Raw genomic sequence first — 21,894 nt, forward strand, 5'->3', positions numbered from 1 at the left:
ACCCCAGGCCATCAATGATCTCATGAGTGTTTTGGGCAAATGCCGGCCACTGGTATATATATCCTTTTAGGGTTCACATCCAACTGGATCCTGCACACGCCGTGCAGATGTTCAGCTTGGGTGGCATTTCTAGTGTCTCTTGACACACTTCAAGTCACCAGGTCACCCGTATCCTTTAACGGCCCCTAAGATTCTGGTCTCTCCTGTCCACATTTCTTCTCCCACACAACCAGCTGCTCACACCGCCTCCCTGTGGACAGTCTTTTTCATGTCACTCTCATTGGAAGCTCCCCACCTCAATAAATGCATCAGGCCCTGGTGCCCACCATCCTGTATCCAGCTGCAGGGTCTTCCTCACCCAACACTCCTGTCAAGTTTGCACTTAGTGTAAGGAGAGGTCCTTCCCCTGTTCATCCCTTTAAAGTCGGAATTGATGATAAATCAGTTTTTAAATAGCTGTAGACAATGATCTCTTCTTACCTGGGAATATGTGCAAATAAAAAGTGAATCCTCAAGGGAAACTTTTTTGGATAAGTTGTGTGTTTATAATTTGTAGTTTATTCTTGCTTTTATAAATAAAGAGTAAATGTCATGTATTTTGATTATCTCTTAGTACCTGTTTTGCTACTGATTTTCATCCTCAGTGTTTTTTAAGATACTTTTCAATCCAAATGTGTTTATTTGTTCCTGCATATTTAAAAGTCTACATTAAATGAATTTGACAGTTCTCATTTTTCCTTTTTTTGTTTTGGATGGTTGCTTTTCTGGGAGTTGGTTGGTTTGTTTTCTGACTTCCTTGACTTTTGATGTAGTCTTTTTTAAAAACAGTTTCAATTAGTCCTATTTTTCATAGTTCAGATCCTCCAGATTTATGACTAATTTCTTATTGCCCATGACAGTTACATATAAGTCCCCAAATTACTAGATTGATTTTGTTTTACCAGTAACTGTTTTTTAAATGTTTCTTGTTAATGCACATGTATCTGAAGTCATCTTTGGTGTTGTACTTCCTAGCTACTGGGGAGGAGAGGAGAGCAGAATGCCAGTGGTGGGTGGTTCTTTGAGGGGGTAACGAAAATGTTCTGAAGCTGACTGTGGTGGGGGTCACACAACTCTGCAGATACATCCACTTAATTATACGTTTTAAATCAGTGAGTTGTATAGTATACAAATGGCATCTCAAAGCTGTGATGTTAAAAAAATATCATACCCATTTGTTCTTGTGATACTCAGGGCACAATAGCAAACTCGCTGACGTGTGTCCAGCTGCACAAGCGGGCTGAGAAGATAGCCGTGATGCTGATGGAGAGGGGACACCTGCAGGACGGGGACCACGTCGCCCTGGTCTACCCACCAGGTAAGAAACGGGGTTGTGCAGACCAACCCCTGCCTGAAGGACCCTGCATCACACCCATCGGTGCTCGATGGCCTTGCTGTGTTACCACCGAAATGGGCCCCGACCCCAGCCTGGCTCACAGGGTGGACTGTGTGCTGCGTGCTGTATGACTGATGATAGGGGCACAGACAGATCGGTATTTCACAGAGACCTTTGTATCGAACTTTATTAGCTATCTGAGGAAGTTCATTTAATCAGTAGTTAAGTACTTGACCACTGAGTAGATAATCAGGAAGTTTAGTTTAAAGACTCCTTAGAGGGATGACAGCAGTGAAACCTCTGGGCTGCTTTGGCTTCCTGTGCCTGAGAGAACAGGGCCGCTGGGGGCTGCCATGAAGTGTGACAGACGCACGGGGCCCCGTGCCTGCCTGGCTGCTCCAGGTTGGTCGTCCTGCTGCTGAGTCTCACTGAAGACTGCTCCTCTCTCTGTGCAGGGATAGACCTCATCGCTGCATTCTATGGCTGCCTGTATGCAGGCTGCGTGCCCATCACCGTCCGTCCCCCACACCCACAGAACATCGCCACTACGCTGCCCACCGTGAAGATGATCGTGGAGGTAATGCTGCCTGCAGGGTCTGGCCCGAGTGCTAGTCTTGTAGACTACAGAGCCTGGGCTCCAGGGCTGGTGTGGGTGTCTGTAGTCCCAGCGGTGGAGGGGGCCCAGCCTCTTTGTTCTAGCAGCTTGCTGTTTTGCTCTGGAATCAAGATAGCAATTTGTGCATAGAGTTAGGGGCTAGAGAGCAGTTTTGCTACAATGCGTGGGAATCAAATCCACTCCCTAGAGAGGGTACCGCTCCGGACACTGGGAGATTCCCCACCAGCCCAAGCAACAAACCAGGAGGAGTGGGGAAGTCGGGCGTTTTAAAGTTTCTTTCCTCAAGATTGAAAAGCAGCCTATTCCTTTTTGAAAGTACAGTTTGTTTTAACTTTTTTGTTTTTGTTTTTGCCTGGTGAAGTTTAAGAGGATTAGGATAAGTTTTTCCCCTTAGAGGAAGAATCCCAAGGGGCATCACAAATAAATACTTGTTTATAGTTGTGTCAGAGGACCTTCAGGGTTGTCACTGTGGTAGTAAGTGCTGAGGCTGTGTGTGGAGAGTGAGTGTTTCTGGAGGATGGGGGTGTGGTGAGAGTGGGTAGTTTGGGAGGTGCTTTCTGAGGTGACGGCCACACAGTTGACACCACTCAGCTCTAGTAACTGCTGGGGCCTCAGTCTGCACGAGCTCTGCTCATGTGGTCTGTGGTCAGATTCCCAGTCACATGGACCTCCGCTGGCCGTGAATGAGGCGGCTGTGCATGCAGCCTACCCTGGAGCTACACAGCTTCCACGTGGTGCGCAGCTGGCACGCGAGCAGGCATAGTCCCCTGTCCTTTACCCTCCTCCTCTCCGTGCCTTGTTCTCTGACCCTCAGGTGAGCCGTTCTGCCTGTCTGATGACAACACAACTGATCTGTAAATTGTTACGGTCCAGGGAGGCAGCTGCGGCAGTGGATGTCAGGGCCTGGCCCCCTATACTAGACACAGGTTGGTTCTCAAACTCACCAAAAATGTCTGTTTGCTCATCTGCTTTTCCACTAAGTCAGAGATGCTAACAGCTTGTTTTCCTCTCCAGATGATTTGCCAAAGAAGCGGCCTGCCCAGATCTACAAACCTTCCAACCCAGACACGCTAGCCTATCTTGATTTCAGTGTGTCCACAACCGGGATGCTAGCTGGAGTGAAGGTGAGAAACAATCTGAGTAGTGTGCAGTTAGCAGGCCATACAGCAGTGCTTAATTTTCATTCTTATGTGTATAGGGCTCTGGTGGGACCTGGCATCGAAACACGGAGAGAGGTATATGCATATATGTGTGTTCTGGTCAAGCTATAAAATGCGTGACCATTTCAGTAATTAGCTAGGCTGACTGATTATTTCCAAATGTTCAAACAATTTTTTTGTGTATAACCACAGCTTCACTAGCCCCTAGTAAAAAAATTGCCTATGTTTCCCTTTCTTGCTGGTTCTGAGATCCCAGTATTCTATTATAAAACCCCATGCACAGGAGTTCCTTGCATTTTTAACACGGGTCTCATTGTAACAGGCCAGAACGCTGCTTGTTGCTGTTGCTTTCTCCCATCAAAAAAAGGAACTAGTACGTGTGTCACCTGAGTTAGGACTCTCCCAGGTTAGGCAGGGTCCTCAGCAAGATGCTGTTGAGTTCTCTAGCCTCAGGAAGCCCTGCACCTATGATTCGCCTGATTGCTGAGCTTGCATAATTTTCAATTCTCCGGCTTGACTTTTTTTTCCAATTTTGTATTTGTAGTAAAATATGTGTAACATACACTTACCACTTAACCAATTCAAGTATATGGCTCAGTGGTATTAAATGCGCTCACAGTTCTGTGCCGCTGTCACCAGCACTCACCTCCATAGCTCACCTTCTAAACTGAGACTCGCCCCTACCTCCAGCTTTCCGTCTCTGAGATTTTGACTGTTCTAGTACCTTGTTTGCAGTCCATGGGGTCACTAAGAGTCAGATACTACTGAGCGACTTCACTTTCACTTTTCACTTTCATGCATTGGAGAAGGAAATGGCAACCCACTCCAGTGTTCTTGCCTGGAGACTCCCAGGGATCAGGGAGCCTGGTGGGCTGTCATCTATGGGGTTGCACAGAGTCGGACATGACTGAAGTGACTTAGCAGCAGCAGCAGCAGCAGTACCATGTTTACTTGGAATCATACAGTATATGTCTCTTGTGTCTGACTTATTTCACTTAGCATAGTTTCTTCAAGGTTCATCCATGTTGAAGTATATATCAGAATTCCTTTTTAAGGTTGAGTTAATATTTCACTGTATGTGTTTACCACATTTTGCTTATCCATTCATTTTTCAATGGATACTTGAGTTGCTTTCACATTTTAGCTATCGTGAGTCATGCTGCATTAAGCATGGGGTGTATAAATATCTCTTCGAAACATGGCCTTTAACTCTTTAAATATATATCCAGAAGTTGAATAGTTGGGTCAAAGAGTAATTTTATTTTTATTTTGGGGGGAATTGCCATACTCTTTTCTACAGTAGCTGTCCCATTTTACCTTCTCACCAGTGATGCACAGTTTCCAGTTTCTCTACATGCTTGCCAGCACTTGGAATTTATTTTCTGCTGGTTTTTCTCTTTTGAATGTCTTCCTTTCCTATGGCTGAGCCTCATGGCTTGTAGGATCTTGGTTCCCTAACCAGCGATTGAACCTGGGCCTTGGCAGTAAAAGTCTGGAATCCTGATGATTAAATTGCAAGGGAACTCCTTGGGCATTTCCTTTTGTTTGTTTGTTTGAAGTAGCCTTCCTAATGTATGTGAGGGAGATCACACTGTAATTTTGATTTGCATTTCTCTGAGGATTAATGATATTGAGCACCTTTTGGTATGTATTCTTTGGAGAGATGTTTATTCAACTCCTTTGCTGATTTTGAATTGATAGTTTTCTTATTGGTGTTGAGTTTTAGAAGTTCTCTGATACCCTTATCAGTTACATGGTCTGCAGATATTATGTCCCATTCTTTGAGTTGCCCTTTTACTCTGTGTGTTAGTCACTCAGTCGTGCCTGACTCTTTGCGACCCCATGAACTGCAGCCCACCAGGCTCCTCTGTCCATGGGATTTTCCAGGCAAGGATACTGGAGTTGGTTGCCATTTCCTTCTCCAGGGGATCTTCCCAACCTGGGGATTAAACTCTGGTTTCCTGCACTGCAGGCAGATTCTTTACCGACTGAGCTACAGGGGAAGCCTCTTTTACTCTATGGATAGTGCCTTTTGATGCAGAAAATTTTTTAGTTTCTCTGAAGTCTAATTTTGTCTTTTTTTGTTTTAACCAGTGCCTTTGGTGTCCTATCCAAGGAAGCATTTCCAAATCCAGTGTAGTGAACTTTTGTCCCATGTCCCATGTTTTCTTCTACAAGTCTATTGTTTTAGGTTTTAAATTTAGAACTTTGATCCATTTTCTGTTAATTTTGTTTATGGTATTAGGTTAAGAGTGTAGCTTAATTCTTTTGCATGTGGATATCCAGTTTTCCAAGCACCATTTATTGAAAAGACTGTCCTTTCCCCATTGAATGGTCTTGGCATTCTTATCAGAAATACATTTGATCACCCACACTTAGCATCATGCTCGAGAGTGAAAAGTTGAAAGATTTCCAGAGAAAAGGCAAGATTTCCTCTAAGATCAGGAAGCCATTCTTGTTCAATATAGTGTTGGAAGTCCTAAGCAGAGAAATTAGGCAAGAAAAAGAAATACAAGGCATCTAAGTTGGGAAAGGAAGAATTAAAATTGTCACTATTTGCAGATGACATGATGCTTTGTATAGAAAACACTAAAAACTCCACCAAAAACTTACAATAAATAATTCAGTAAAGTACAAGATAACAAAATCAATACAGAGAAATCTGTTGTGTTTCTGTACACTAATAATAAAATAGCAGAAACAGACATTAAGGAAACAGTTTTATTTACAACTGCATCAAAAAGAATACCTAGGAATAAATTTAACCAAGAAAGTAAAGGATCTATATACTGAAAACTGTAAAATATTGATGGAATAAATTGAAAAGGACAAATGAAAGATATTCCATACTTTTGGATTGGAATAATTAATATTGTTCTAATGTCCATACTACCCAAAGCAATGTACAGGTTCATTGCAGTCACTATCAAAATTCCAGTGGCATTTTTCAAAGAAATAGAACAAACTATTCTAAAAATTAGTATGAAACCACAAAAGACCCAAATAACCAAGGCCATCTTGAAAAAGATCAGAGCTGGAGGCATCATGCTCACTGACATCATAAGGCTACAGTAATGCCAACAGTATGATACTGGTACAAAAACAGACACAAAGACTAGTGACACAGAATAGCCCAGGAATAAACCCACATATAATGTTAACTCGTTTATGGCAAAGGAGCGAAGAATATGTGATGGGAAAGGACAGACTTTAAGTAAATGTGCTTGGAGGATTGGCAGCCACATGCTAAAGAATGAAACTGAAACAATTTTCTACGCCATATGTAAAAATGAACTCAAAATGAATTAAAGACTTGAACATAAGACCTGAAACCATAACTCTCCTAGGAGAAAACATAGGGGTCAGCTCCTAGACATTGGTCTTGGAGATTTTAGTTTGACATCAGTAGCAAAGGAAACAAAAGTTAAGCAAGTAGAACGACATCAAACCAAAAGCTTTTGCACAGCAAAGGAAACCAACCAATGAAAAGGCAACCTAGTGAACGGGAGGAAATATTTGCAAACCACATATTGATAATGGGTTAATATCCAAAATATGTAAAGAACTCATACAACTTAAGAGCAGAAAAACGATTGCTTGAAAATGGGCAGGGGATGTAAATAGACATTTTTCTGAAAAAGACATATGGATGGACAACAGATACAAGAAAATATGCTCAGCATCACTAATCATCAGGGAAATGCAAATGAAAACCACACTTCACACTTGTCAGGATGGCCATCTTCAAAAAGACAACAGATAACATGTTGATGAGGGTGTGGAGAAAGAGAAACCCTTATGCACTGTTGGTGGAAATGTAACCTGGTGTAGCCACTATGAAAAACCATATAGAGGTTCCTCAAAGAGTTAAAACTACCATTTTATCCAAAAATTCCACTTCTGGGTATTGATCTGAAGAAAATGAAAACACTAACTTGGAAAGATATCTGCACCCCAGTATTCACAGAGCATTATTTTACAGTTGCCAAGATATGGAAACAATATCAGTATCTGTTGGCAGATGAATGGATAAGAAAAATGAGACAAGCCTGCCCACTCACCCACACCATCTATAAGCACACAGTGCAGTATAATTCAGCCATTAGAAAGAAGGAAATTCTGCCATTTGTGACAACATGGGTGAACCTGAAGGACATCATGCTAAGTCAGAAAGACAAAGGCTATGTGATCTCACTTATATGTGAAAATTTTTTTTTTTTTAAAAACCAAGCTCATAGATAGAGAAAACAGATTGGTGATGGGCAAAAACAGGTGCAGAGAGCCAAAAGGTACAGGCTTCCAGTTATAAGTAAGGGCTGTGGATGTATTGTACAGCATGGAAACTATAGTTAATAGGGTACTGTGTCACGTACTTGGAAGTTGGTAAGAGAGTAAATCTTAGTAGCTCTCTTCATTAGACTTACTGTGGTAATCATTTTGCAAGACATACACATATATATGTTGTGTGGTATACCTGAAACTAGCATAATGATGTAGATCAGTTATGCCTCAGTCAATCAGTCAATCAATTGAATGTGAAGTCTAGGGAAAAATAAATTAATGAAAAATTTTTAAAAAATCATTTCACCATGTATGTGAGGTTTTATTTCTGGGCTATCTATTCTATTCTGTTTTTCCATGTGTCTGTCTTTATGCCACTACCACACTGATTTGATTACAGTAGCTTTCTACTAAGGTTTTAAATCGGAAAGAGTGAGTCCTCTGACTTTGTTGTTCTTTTTCAAGAAGCATCATAACATTCAGGGAAATCTAATCAGATGACTAAGAGCTTTTATTAGCCACCTTGGGGAAAGAGATGAGACACACCAGGAGTGAGGCCCTTCCTTCCTAGCATGTAGGATGCCTGTCAAATTCTGCCCAGATGCTCTGTGCTGGTCCTTTTTACATTTCAGCTCTGGGTGATGTGCACTCCACACTAACTTGAGATGTGTCTAAGACCATGAACTCGGTTAAGTTTTCTGGGCTGCTTTTACTTTCCTGTTCCTCTTAGATTCGTTAGGCTAGAAAGGATCTGTGAAAATTGATGTTATTAGATATAATTTTTTCTGTACTTTAAAAGAATTCACATTCCTTACTGACTGTTGTGGGGCTGGCTGCTGCCTTTAGAGAAACTCTTAACTGTAGCTGTGCTGAGACTGGAATTGGATTCCCCGTCAAATAACAAGCTTATCTCACTGTGCAAACGGGTGTGACCTTCAGCAAGTCTTTGCCGACAGGAGTCGGGCGTCCAGTGTGCTCTGCTGGTCCCTCTGCTGCATGACAGGTGCAGGGCTGGGTCTGGAGGTGAAGCACGAGTCGGGTGTTGTCTCTGCCTGGAGAGGGCACGTGATTGGTCACATATCCCCATGTACTGTACAGGCTGTGGTGGGATCACAGTCGAAGCCACCATTCAAATGTAAGATGTCCCGACCTCATGGGCTAGAGTTACTAAGTCCTGGGGGACCAGGAAGTTTTGCTTGTGGCTTACTCATTGCAAACGGGAAGTCTAATGAGAACCCACAACCTACGCTCTCCTAATGGAACCAGAGCTTGGCTACAGTTGTCCTGTCTGAAACCACCCTTAGCATTGGTGTCTGGTCCAGTGCGTTCTGTGTGGCCTGTGGTGGTGCAGGAGTCCTGAGGTTGGGCTCCAGCTCCGGTGCCTGACATGGCCTTGCTGTCTTGCAGATGTCTCATGCAGCCACCAGTGCCTTCTGCCGTTCTATTAAGCTGCAGTGTGAGCTCTACCCCTCGAGAGAAGTGGCCATTTGCTTGGACCCTTACTGTGGACTTGGGTTTGTCCTGTGGTGCCTCTGTAGGTGAGTTTTCTCTGTATCTCTATGATATAAGTAAATAATCATGCATGCTTTTTCAAATCACCTGTGAGCTCAGAGCTGCTCATGGGAGGGGGCTGCCTGCAGGTGTGGCTCCCTCTCAGCCTGGCTCTGCATGCTGGTAGCCAGGTAGCCACACTCTCCAGTGTCTGGAAGGTTAGTCTCCGTAAAATTTGCTGAAACTAACAGAGACAACATCTGGGTCTGCTCTGAGAAGCTGTCTGTTGCGAGGCCGTTTTCCAAGCAACTCCCAGACTTTGGGCTTGCTTCTTGTAGCTCCAAATCTTTGTATATGTTCCCGGCTTGGAACTGTGACCAGGGGCATCCAGGCTCTTTTCTCCTTGGCTTCTCCCTGACTCTAGCTGGGGGATGCTGGGAGCAGGCTCCTCTCCCCTCCTGGCAGGTATCAACAGTATGTATGGAAAGAATGAATATTGATTGGCATTTTTCTCTAATTGTACATATATGTTCATCGTAGAAACTTTAGAAAATACAAAATAATATAAAGAAGAAAATTAAGCTTTCCATAAGTATACAACCTAGTGAAAGTGATAGAAAGTGAAAGTCGCTCAGTCGTGCCCAACTCTTTGCAACCCCATGGACTGTACAGTCCATGGAATTCTCCAGGCCAGAATCCTGGAGTGGGTAGCCTTTCCCTTCTCCAGGGGATTTTTTCCCAACCCAGTTCTCCTGCATTGCAGGCAGATTCTTTACCAGCTGAGCCACAAAGGAAGCCCAAGAATAGTGGAGTGGGTGGCCTAACCCTTCTCCAACGGATCTTCCCAACCCAGGACTCAGACCGGGTTCTCCTGCATTGCAAGCAGATTCTTTACCAACTGAGCTATCAGGGTGATTCCAGTAAATACACTATTAGCATTTTGGCATATAGTCTTTCAGATTTTATTTTCTAATGTAGTGTACTACTTTTTATTAACATTTCCAAATATATGCAAGTGGTTTAAGTGTGTAGAAATGCTGTAACAAACACCAGGCCCCAACAGCCAGCTTCACATGGACTGTGTTTTGCCAGTTTTGTGTCAGGGTGATAGAAGTGTTCTAGACTGCATTGTGGTAAGCATTGTATGACAGCGAATTTGTCAAAGTGCTTTTAATTCTGTGCTTCAAATGGTTGGATATATGATATGCAAATTATACCTAAGTAAAACTGTTTTTTGTTTTTTTTTTTTAAAAGAAAACTCCTTTCCTTGAAGTAACTGAGGTGTATGGCACAGACCCTACCCTGCCCATTCAGGAGGCTAACCAGTGTGATACCACAGGGCAACATGTGTTATTCTGAGTTGTACAACTGCCTTGGTCAGGGTGCCCAAATTGCGAGAGTTATCAATTCTTTGTATGTTTTATCAAGTTAATAATCTAAAATCATTGAATTATAAATGTATACTTTATATTAGTTACCAGAATGTATTTTTTCTCTTTTCCTGGTCAACGTTTTTTATTTTAATTTTTTTATTTAGGTTTTTTCAGAGCACTATTAGTTTCACAGCAAGATTGAAGGGAAAGTGCAGAGATTTTCTGTTCTACCCCATCCCTACATGCATAACTTCCCCATTATAAGCATCTCCCACCAAGGCATATGTTTTTTTACAAACTAGGAACCTACCTTGACGTATTATCATCCCAGAGTCTGTAATTTACATCAGAGCTCACTCTTGGTGCTATAGAGAGCCCAGAAACAGACTCAAGTAAGTACAGTCCTTTGATCTTTGATGGACGTGCAGAAGCAGTACAGCCATACAATGACCTTTTCAACAGATGGTGTTGGAACAACTGGACATCACCCCCACCCCCTGCAAAAAACATGAATCTACACAGAGGCTTTGTGGCCTTCTCAAAAATAGATCAAAATACATCATATACCTAAATGTGAAACATAAAACTATAAAACTCCTAGATGATAACTTGGGAGAAAAATCTAGATAATCTTGGGTTTGGTGATGACTTTTTGACACACCTCCAAAGGCTTGACCATGAAAGAAATAATTGACAGACTGACTATTAAAATCAATTGTCTCTGCTTTGCAAAAGGCACTGTCAAGAGAATGGGAGCAGGCCAGAGACTGGGAGAAAATGTTCCCAAAGTGTTTTTAAATTGTTCTGTTCTTTTTGAAGTTATGATCTAAACTGAAATAGTTGAGGTTCCAGAAATTTGCAGGAAATAGTTTCTTCCCTATAAGCAACCTGCTATTAAGTTGGAAAGTATAATAGCCAGTGCCAAGAAATCAGTATTGGTTAGTAAATGAAACAGCAAGCGATCAGCTTCTGTTGGAGTGAGACAAAGGCAAGTAGAAAATTGGTGAATCAGGTTTTCTGTTGTCCTGTATTAGGATTTAATAGCTTTTTTATTAATGTTGACTTCCATTTATAGAAGTGAAGACAGAGATGAAAGTATGCTTAATTTCCACAAGTGTGCGTAGTTTCTCTAACCTTGAACTCCACTCTGTGGACCCCACCTTTTCATGCCCTTAGCAGTCTGATCAAGCGAATCTTTTATCCTGATGTGTATTCTTAAGGAAGCTAGTAATAGGTGATTTGCATTTTGTTTTCTTCATTTTGGGTTTCCTTATGATAGGATTTAAAAGGAAAATGCTGATAACAATGTGGAAATGATAGATTGTCATAATTAAGAAGTGTATCGTTATAGGGTGTAAACACATTTCGGTTCCCTAACACATGGGACTCCAGTGTTGTTAGCTGAGCTTGGTGTGTGCTGGAAAATGGGAGTCCACCGTGGCAGAGAAGTGTGTAAACTAGAGCTGGAACAGAAGCCAGGCAGGGGTTCTAGTTCAGGTGGTCCGGTTCATCCTGATTCACGAGTGGGTTGAATAACATTTGGTGTTCATGGAGAACTCCAAGCCACGTTTCCTGGTGGATAATTATGACTCGTATGGTGCACGATGTGCAGGGTTGTTAGATCTTGGGCTGTTACCTGGCATTGATCCAATTTTGGCCAGGGTGGTTCTTTTAACATCCATTCAGCAGAGGTAAATTTTTCATTATTTTTATTTTTTCCTGCTTAATGCTGCCTTGAGGATTCTCATTGAAGTTGGCACCTGAGCTAAAAAGAAAGCTCTAATTCTGGGTCATTCTACACATGGTCTGTAGGCTGATTCTGGAGCGGCACATTGCAAAGGGCAGGGGGTGCATTGGTGGCTGTGGTACTAAACACCAAGGAGTCGTCCACGTGGGGGCTGCTGCTCGTGTTGGTGTGCTCAGGGGCAGGGGTCTCCCTTAGCTCTCAGGGCCCCTGGAAAGAAGATGAGTGCTCCAGGCACGGTCACAGGACCTGTGTGTGTGAGGGGCAGCCCTGGTGCACTGTAGATCTAGGCTTCTCCTCAGACCCCAAGTGTGTATTCTTGAAAAGCTGATTGGTTAGAATTGTTTTAAGTAGGATGTGCCGGTTTCTCAGTCAAATGGAAAAACTGATTTTAATGCACTGCAGTGTTGGATACAAGAACTTTTGGATAAAAGTGTGTTTTCACAACTGCAGGGCTTGGCTCCATTTGTGCAGGAGTGTTGTTGGATCCATCTGACTTGCAGTAAGTAGCTGTTTGACTAGGATGTCAGTATTTGTCATACAGATGTATTTGCTGTAGTGCTGTTTGATCTCTTAAATAACCACCATATTATAAAGTCGTCCTTAAAGACCTCAATCAGTTTCCGAAGGACAGATCTTAGAGAAAAAGTGACAGAATTTTGAGTGTTACAATTATTGGAATGGCTTCTTACTGAGTTTTATATAATGACTATAAAAAAATTTTTATGTTTCCGTAGGGCTCCAATGGAATGTGCATTTTTGCATATTATGTGAATAGCAAAACTTGTACATTAGCAGGATTTCAGAGGAAATATTTGCATACGTTCAAAGGAAAGTTTGGGGTATTAGAATCCTTTATCCTGAGACCAGGATGTACTGAAACCAGTCAGTACATCCTCAGAACTCTTGGATTCCCTGGTGGCTCAGATGGTAAAGAGTCTGCAGGCAATACGGGAGACCTGGGTTCAAACCCTGGGTTGGGAAGATGCCTTGGAGAAGGAAATGGCAACCCAGTCCAGTATTCTTGCCTGGAAAATCTCATGGATGGAGGAGCCTTTTGTTCTGATGGGTGGGACCATGCTCAGTAAATCTTTAATCCAATTTTCTGTTGATGGGTGGAGCTGTGTTCCCTCCCTGTTGTTTACCTGGGGCCAAACTATGGTGGAGGTAATGAAGATAATGGCCACCTCCTTTAAAAGGTCCCTCCCATTCATGTACTGCTAAACTCAGTGCCTGCACATCAGAACAAGGCCCAGTTTCCCCCACACTCAATTTCTCCAATCAGGAAGCTTCCACAAGCCTCTTATCCTTCTCCATTAGAGGGCAGACAGAATGAAAACCACCATCACAGAAAACTAATAAAATTGATCACATGGACCACAGCCTTGTGTGACTCAATGAAAGGATGACCCATGCAGTGAAGGGTCACACAAGACGGACAGGTCATGGTGGAGAGTTGTGACAAAACGTGGTCCACTGGAGAAGGGAATGGCAAACCATTTGAGTATTCTTGCCTTGAGAACCCCATGAACAGGATGAAAAGGCAAAAAGATAGGAGAGTGAAAAATGAACTCCCCAGGTCAGTAGGTACCCAATATGCTACTGGAAATCAATGGAGAAATAACTCCAGAAAGAATGAAGAGATGGAGCCAAAGCAAGAACAACACTCAGCTGTGGATGTGACTGGTGATAGAAGCAAAGTCCGATGCTGTAAAGAGCAGTGTCACATAGGAACCTGGAATGTTAGGTTCATGAATCAAGGAAAATTGGAAGTGGTCAAAGACAAGATGGCAAGAGTGAATGTCGCCATTTTAGGAATCAGCGAACTAAGATGGACTGGAATGGGTGAATTTAACTCAGATGACCATTAATTCTACTACTGTAGGCAAGAATCCCTTAGAAGAAATGGAGTAGCCATCATAGTCAACAAAAGAGTACGAAATGCAGTACTTGGATGCAATCTCAAAAACGGCAGAATGATCTCTGTTCGTTTCCAAGGCAAACCATTCAATATCATGGTATTCCACGTCTATACCCCAACCAGTAATGCTGAAGAAGCTGAAGTTGAACGGTTCTAGGAAGACCTACAAGACCTTTTAAAACTAACACCTAAAAAAGATGTCCTTTTCATTATAAGGGACTGGAATGCAAAAGTAGGAAGTCAAGAAACACCTGGAGTAAAAGGTAAATTTGGCCTTGGAGTACAGAATGAAGCAGGGCAAAGGCTAATAGAATTTTGCCAAGAGAATGCACTGGTCCTAGCAAACACCCTCTTCCAACAACAACAAGGGAAGACTCTATACATGGACATCATCAGATGGTCAGTACCCAAAACAGGTTGATTATATTCTTTGCAGGCAAAGATGGAGAAGCTCTATACAGTCAGCAAAATAAGACCAGGAGCTGACTGTGGCCTAGATCATGAACTCCTTATTGCCAAATTCAGACTTAAATTGAAGAAAGAAGGGAAAACCACTAGACCATTCAGGTATGACCTAAATCAAATCCTTTAATATAATACAGTAGAGGTGAGAAACAGATTCAAGGGATTAGATCTGATACACAGAGTGCCTGAAGAACTATGGACAGAGGTTCGTGACATTGTATAGGAGAGAAGGATCAAGACCATCCCCAAGAAAAAGAAATGCAAAAAAAGCAAAATGGCTATCTAAGGAGGTTTTACAAATAGCTGTGAAAAGAAGAGAAGTGAAAACCAAAGGAGAAAAGGAAAGATATTCCCATTTGAATGCAGAGTCCAAAGAACAGCAAGAAGAGATAAGAAAGCCTTCCTCAGTGATCAGTGCAAAGAAATAGAGGAAAACAATAGAATGGGAAAGAGTAGAGATCTATTCAAGAAAATTAGAGATATCAAGGGAACATTTCATGCAAAGATGGGCACAATAAAGGACAGAAATGGACCTAACAGAAGCAGAAGATATTAAGAAGAGGTGACAAGAATACACAGAACTGTACAAAAAAGATCTTCACGACCTAGATAATCATGATGGTGTGATCACTCACCTAGAACCAGATATCCTGGAATGTGAAGTCAAGTTTTTCCTTAGGAAGCATCACTGTGAACAAAGCTGGTGGAGGTGATGGAATTCCAGTTGAGCTATTTCAAATCCTGAAAGATGATGCTGTGAAAGTGCTGCACTCAATATGCCAGCAAATTTGGAAAACTCAGCAGTGGTCACAGGACTGGAAAAGGTCAGTTTTCATTCCAATCCCAAAGAAAGGCAGTGCCAAAGAATGTTCAATCTACTGCACAATTGCACTCATCTCACATGCTAGTAAAGTGATGCTCAAAATTCTCCAAGCCAGGCTTCAGCAAAACATGAACCATGAACTTCCAGGTGTTCGAGCTGTATTTAGAAAAGAAGAGGAACCAGAGAGCAAATTGCCAACATACTGGATCATCGAAAAAGCAAGAGAGTTCCAGAAAAGCATCTATTTCTGCTTTATTGACTATGTCAAAGCCTTTGACTGTGTGGATCACAATAAACTGTGGAAAATTCTTCAAGAGATGGGACTATCAGACCACCTGACCTGCCTCTTGAGAAATCTATATGCAGGTCAAGAAGCAACAGTTAGAACTGGACATGGAACAAGAGACTGGTTCCAATTTGGGAAAAAGAGTTTGTCAAGGCTGTATATTGTCACCCTGCTTATTTAACTTATATGCAGAGTGCATCATGAGAAACGCTGGGCTGGAAGAAGCACAAGCTGGAATCAAGATTGCCAGGAGAAATATCAGTAACCTCAGATATGCAGATGATGCCACCCTTATGGCAGAAAGTGAAGAGGAACTAAAGAGCTTCTTGGTAAAAGTGAAAGAAGAGAGTGAAAAAGTTGACTGAAAGCTCCACATTCAGAAAACTTAAGATCATGGCATCTGGTCCCATCACTTCATGGCAAAGAGATGGGGAAGCACTGGAAACAGAGACTTAATTTTGGGGAGCTCTAAAATCACTGGAAATGGTGATTGCAGCCATGAAATTAAAAGACGCTTGCTCCTTGGAAGAAAAGTTATGACCAACCTAGACAGTATATTAAAAATCAGAGACATTCCTTTGCCAACAAAGGTCCATCTAGTCAAAACTGGTTTTTCCAGTAGTCATGTAGGGATGTGAGAGACAAAAAGAAACCTGAGCACCAAAGAATTGATGCCTTTGAACTGTGGTGTTGGAGAAAACTCTTGAGAGTCCCTTGGACTGCAGGGAGATCCAACCAGTCCATCCTACAGGAAATCAGTCCTGAATATTCGTTGGAAAGACTGATGCTGAAGCTGAAACTCCAATACTTTGGCCACCTGATGCGAAGAACTGACTCATTGGAAAGGACCCTGATGCTGGGAACAATTGAAAGCAGGAGGAGAAGGTGATGACAGAGGATGAAATGGTGAGATGGATCACCGACTCAATGGACATGAGTGTGAGTATACTCCGGGAGTTGGTGATGGACAGGGAGGCCTGGCGTACTTCAGTCCATGGGTTCGCGAAGAGTCGGACATGACTGAGCAACTGAACTGAACTAAAAGTAATCACCAGCTTGTAGCATTTGATCTGAGAGCAAATGCTTTCAGCTCTTCACCACTGAGTATTTTAGCTGTGGGTTTGTCATATAAGTCCTCCATGCCTAGTTTCTGGAGTGTGTGCTTAGTCGCTTCAGTTGTGTCCAACTCCCTGCAGCCTCATGCACCATGGCCTGCCAGGCTCATCTGTACATAGGATTCTCCAGGCAGGAGTATTGGAGTGGGTTGCCATTCCTTCTCCAACTTTCTGGAGAGTTTTTAATCATAAATGGATGTTGAATTTTACCAAAAGATTTTTCTGCATCTATTGAGATGATCATATGGTTTTTATTCTTCAATTTGTTAATGTAGAGTACTACACTGATCAGCCCTGGGATTTCTTTGGAAGGAATGATGCTAAAGCTGAAACTCCAGTACTTTGGCCACCTTATGCGAAGAGTTGACTCATTGGAAAAGACTTTGATGCTGGGAGGGATTGGGGGCAGGAGGAGAAGGGGACGACCGAGGATGAGATGGCTGGATGGCATCACTGACTCGATGGATGTGAATCTGAGTGAACTCCAGGAGTTGGTGATGGACAGGGAGGCCTGACGTGCTGCTATTCATGGGGTCGCAAAGAGTTGGACACGACTGAGCGACTGAACTGAGCTGACACTGATTTGAAAATACTGAAAAATCCATGGATCCCTGGGCTGAATTTCCCTTGATTGTGGTGTATGATCCTTTTAATATTGTTGGATTTGGCTTGCAACTACTGGAGCTCATAAAGTTAATTCAGTAAATTGGCAGGATACAAAATCAATACACAGAAATCTGTTGCATTAACAGTGAAAGGGCAGAGAGAGAAATTAAGGAAACAACCTCATTTACCATCACATCAAAAAAAATTAAAATACTTAGGAATAAACCTCCTAAGGAGGCAGAAAGACCTGTATTCTGAAAACTGTAAGATGCCAATGAAAGAAATTGAAGAGGACACAAACAAATGGAAAGATATACTGTGTTCTTGGACTGGAAGAATCAGTATTGTTAAAATAACTGTACTGCCCAGGACAATCTACACATTCAACACAATTCCTATCAAATTACCAAGGGCATTTTTCACAGATCTAGAACAAAAAATTTTAATTTGTATGGAAATTTAAGTTTGCATGAGAACATAAAAGACCAAATAGCCATAGCAATCCTGAGAAAGAAGAATGGAACCAGAGGAATTAGGCTTCCTTACTTCAGACTACACTACAAAGCTGCAGTCATCAGCACAGTATGGTGCTGGTACAGGAACAGAAATACAGGTCAATGGAAGCAGGATAGAAAATCCAGAGATAAACCCATGCCCCTGTGGTTAATCAGTCTAGGACATAGGAGGCAAGACTGTCTATACTGGAGAATAGATAGTCTCTTCAGTATGTGGTGCCAGCAAAACTGTACAGCTACATGTAAAAAAAAAATGAAATTAGATCATTCAATTTATTTTATCATTTATCTTTATCATTCATTTCAATTTCAACACCACAGGCAAAAATAAACTCAAAAGGGGTTAAAGACCTAAACTTAAGACCAGATACTATAAAATTCATAGAGGAAAACATAGACAAAACACATCCATCGCAGCAATATCTTCTTGACTCCATCTCCTGGAATAATGGAGATAAAAACAAATGTGATCTAATTAAACCTGAAAGCTTTGGCACAGCAAATGAAACCATAAACAAAATAAAATGACAACATATTGACTGGGAGTAAATATTTGCAAATGATGCAACCAACAGGGGATTAACCTTCAAAATATGCAAAGAGCTCTTGCAGCTCAATATTTTGAAAAACCCAATCAAAAAATGGACAGAAATCTAAAATTACATTTCTCCAAAGAAGACATATAGACGGCCAACAGGTACGTGAAAAGATACTTAACAACATTGCTAACTGTTAGAGAAATGCAAATCAAAACTATAATGAGGCATCACTTCATGCAGTCAGAATGGCCATCAAAAAGTCTACAAATAATAAACTCTGGAGAGGGTGTGGAGAAAGAGGACCCCTCCTACAGTGTTGGTGAGATTGTAAATTTGTGCAGCCACTATGGAGAATAGAGGTTCCTTAAAGAAAACTAAAGATGGAGTTACCATATGATCCTGCAGTTCCACTCCTGGGCATCCATCTGGAGAAAACTCTTAATTTGAAAGGATATATGTAGCCCAGTGTTCATTGCAGCATTGTTAACAGCAGCATGGAAATTTACAAAGACAGAGAAGCAACTAAATGTCCATTGACAGATGGATAAAGACGATATGGTATATATACACACAAAGGAATATTACTCAGCTCTTAAAAAAATGAAATAAAGCCATTTGCAGCACCATGGATTGATCTAGAGATTATCATGCTAAATGAAATAAGCCATATATGACATTGCTTATATGTAGAATCCAAAAGAAAAAAGATACAAAGGAGTTTATTTACAAAGCAGAAATAGACCCACTGACATAGAAAACAAACTTATGGTTACCAAAGGGAAAAGTGGTGGGGAGAGGGATAAATTAAGAGTTTGAGATTAACATATACACACTATTATATATAAAATAGGTAACCAACAAGGAAGGCCCTACTATATAGCACAGGGAACTATACTCAATATTTTGTAATGCCATATGAGGAAAAAGAATCTGAAAAAATACATCTGTGTGTGTGTATAACTGAATCACTGGGCTGTACCCGGCAAGCTAACACAGCTTTGTCAGTCGGCTACTGCATCCAGGCGTCCCTGGGGCTCAGATGGTGAAGAACCCGCCTGCCATGTGGGAGACCTGGGTTCAACCCCTGGGTCGGGAAGATCCCCTGGAGAAGGGAAAGGCTACCCACTCCAGTACTCTTGCCTGGAGAAGTCTATGGACAGAGGAGGCTGGTGGGCTCGAGTCTGTGGGGTCACAGAGTAGGATGTGACTGAGCCTGTACACAAGAGAATGCATGTATTTTCCTTAGTTCTTTTTTGGTATTTATTTGGATCACTTTGAGTGAAATTATAATCCTATTCTAATTGTCTTAGTTTTATTTACTCTGAATGTCAGTTTTCTGAACTCGAGTTGGGCATGCTTTTCCTCAGTTGGCTGTTTAGTACACATGTAGGCTGCACAGCCTCTGTTGCAACCCTCTTCTCTGCCTGTTGATGTGGTGGCCACGGAAGACAGTACTGCAAGGACTGAGGGCAGGTCCCAATGAAACTTCGGTTGCTAAACCAGACAGCATTCAGTTTGTCAGCTGCTCTTCCGAACTTTCATTCCTTTTAACCAAAATTCAGTCCTATGTTTCCTACTGTGAGATTCAGTTTGTTAGTGTAGTAGCTCTGAGAGAAACCTACCAGCATCGTAGCTTTGAGATACCTCATTAAGTGCTCAGAATGACAGTAACTGCAGATCATAGTTAGATAATTCTGTATTTTTCAGAATGTTTTCATAAACACCTTTTTTTATTTAAAAACACTGGGAGTAGAGTTGATGTGACTGTATCCTCTTGCAAATGGAAGCAGGTGTTTCTCAGAGGCCAGTGGATCCCCTTCCTCCATCCTTGCTGAGCCCTCCTGTGTCTCTCTGCAGCGTGTACTCTGGGCACCAGTCCATCCTCATCCCGCCGGCAGAGCTGGAGACCAACCCTGCCTTGTGGCTGCTTGCCGTGAGTCAGTACAAAGTCCGGGATACGTTTTGCTCCTATTCAGTGATGGAACTGTGCACCAAGGGGCTGGGATCGCAGACAGAATCCCTCAAGGTAAGCAACCCAAGAGTGCCCAGAGCGTTGCCAGCATCCTGGGGAAGCACAGTATTGGAGGCCGTGGAAGAGGTGTGATGGGGCAGCCACTGTCATCTGAGGGTTTACAGAGTTGCTTCTACATGAAAACCTCGTTTTATACCATGAATGTTTTCTCACTGCCGGAGTTAGAGATCAGAACATATGTTATTGATGTCGTTAACTCTGTTAGGGCTGCTCGGAGGGGCCTGAACTGCCTTTTTAATTGTTGGTAGATTCAGTTTTATTCCAGTGATGAGGTTACAGTCATAGGTCTTAATTTAGCCATTCATTTCGTTTTTCTTGAAGACCTTGACTGGTATATCTGGGTCCTAACAAGATTTCAGTTGTACAGTTCAGTGAACAGTGGTTTGGTTTTATTTGTTAATATTCAGTTACCATTATGTGATAGCCAAGGACATCTGGGTAGACATACCATAATATTCAAGTAACTAGGAGAGAATAATTATAAGACCTATTATGGTTAGTATTCCAACTGTTCACTGTTTCTATGCTCATAAGTGAGAGAGAGAGTGTGTGTGTATATACAGGTTATATTTGTGTGTATGTATATATACATACAAATTACCTATATACTTGCCATTAGTAAAGCAGTGTATTTCTCTCTCCTGAATTTTGTTTCCCTATTCAGACCCAATGCATTAAGCTTGAATGAGAAAGCAAAATGCATGGTAACTTTGATATTAAGCCACAGAAATAAATTATTATTTTTTCAGTTCAGTTCAGTCACTCAGCCATGTCCGACTCTTTTCGACCCCATGGACCACAGTACACCAGGCCTCCCTGTCCATCACCAACTCCCGGAGTTTATCCAAACTCATGTCCATTGACTTGGTGATGCCATCCCACCATTTCATCCTCTGTCGTCCCCTTCTCCTCCTGTATTCAATCTTTTCCCAGCATCATGGTCTTTTCAAATGAGTCAGCTCTTCGCATCAGGTAGCCAAAGTTTTCGAGTTTCAGCTTCAACATCAGTCCTTCCAGTGAACACTCAGGATTGATCTCTTTAAGATGGACTGGTTGGATCTCTTTGCAGTCCAAGGGACTCTCAAGAGTCTTCTCCAACACCACAGTTCAAAAGCATCAATTCTTTGGTGCTCAGCTTTCTTTATGGTCCCAACTCTCACATCCCTACATGACTACTGGAAAAACCATAGCTTTGACTCTATGGACCTTTGTTGGCAAAGGAATGTCTCTGATTTTTAATATGCTATCTAGGTTGGTCATAACTTTCCTTCCAAGGAGTAAGTGTCTTTTGATTTTATGGCTGTAGTCACCATCTGCAGTGATTTTGGAGCCTCCTGAAATTAAGTCAGCCACTGTTTCCACTGTTTCCCCATCTATTTGTCATGAAGTGGTGGGACCAGATGCCATGATCTTAGTTCTCTGAATCTTGTGTTTTTAAGCCAACTTTTCCACTCTTCTCTTTCACTTTCATCAAGAGGCTTTTTAGTTCCTCTTCACTTTCTCCCATAATGGTGGTGTCATCTGCATATCTGAGGTTATTGATATTTCTCCC

General features: G+C 42.0%; 1 protein-coding gene across 2 annotated transcripts in view; it reads left to right on the forward strand.

Moving 5' to 3' along the window:
- DIP2C (disco interacting protein 2 homolog C) overlaps positions 1-21,894 on the forward strand; it is a 309,984-nt gene that overhangs the window by 263,983 nt on the left and 24,107 nt on the right. For both annotated transcript variants that reach the window (XM_068987609.1, XM_068987610.1), the window contains 6 exons: positions 1,234-1,357; positions 1,831-1,952; positions 2,806-2,917; positions 3,006-3,115; positions 8,840-8,970; positions 20,168-20,336. In XM_068987609.1, coding sequence (XP_068843710.1) covers positions 1,234-1,357; positions 1,831-1,952; positions 2,806-2,917; positions 3,006-3,115; positions 8,840-8,970; positions 20,168-20,336 — 768 coding nt within the window. The remainder of the gene's footprint in view (positions 1-1,233; positions 1,358-1,830; positions 1,953-2,805; positions 2,918-3,005; positions 3,116-8,839; positions 8,971-20,167; positions 20,337-21,894) is intronic.

The sequence above is a fragment of the Capricornis sumatraensis genome, chromosome 15 (genome assembly GCF_032405125.1).
Source record: "Capricornis sumatraensis isolate serow.1 chromosome 15, serow.2, whole genome shotgun sequence".
NCBI lineage: Eukaryota > Metazoa > Chordata > Mammalia > Artiodactyla > Bovidae > Capricornis > Capricornis sumatraensis.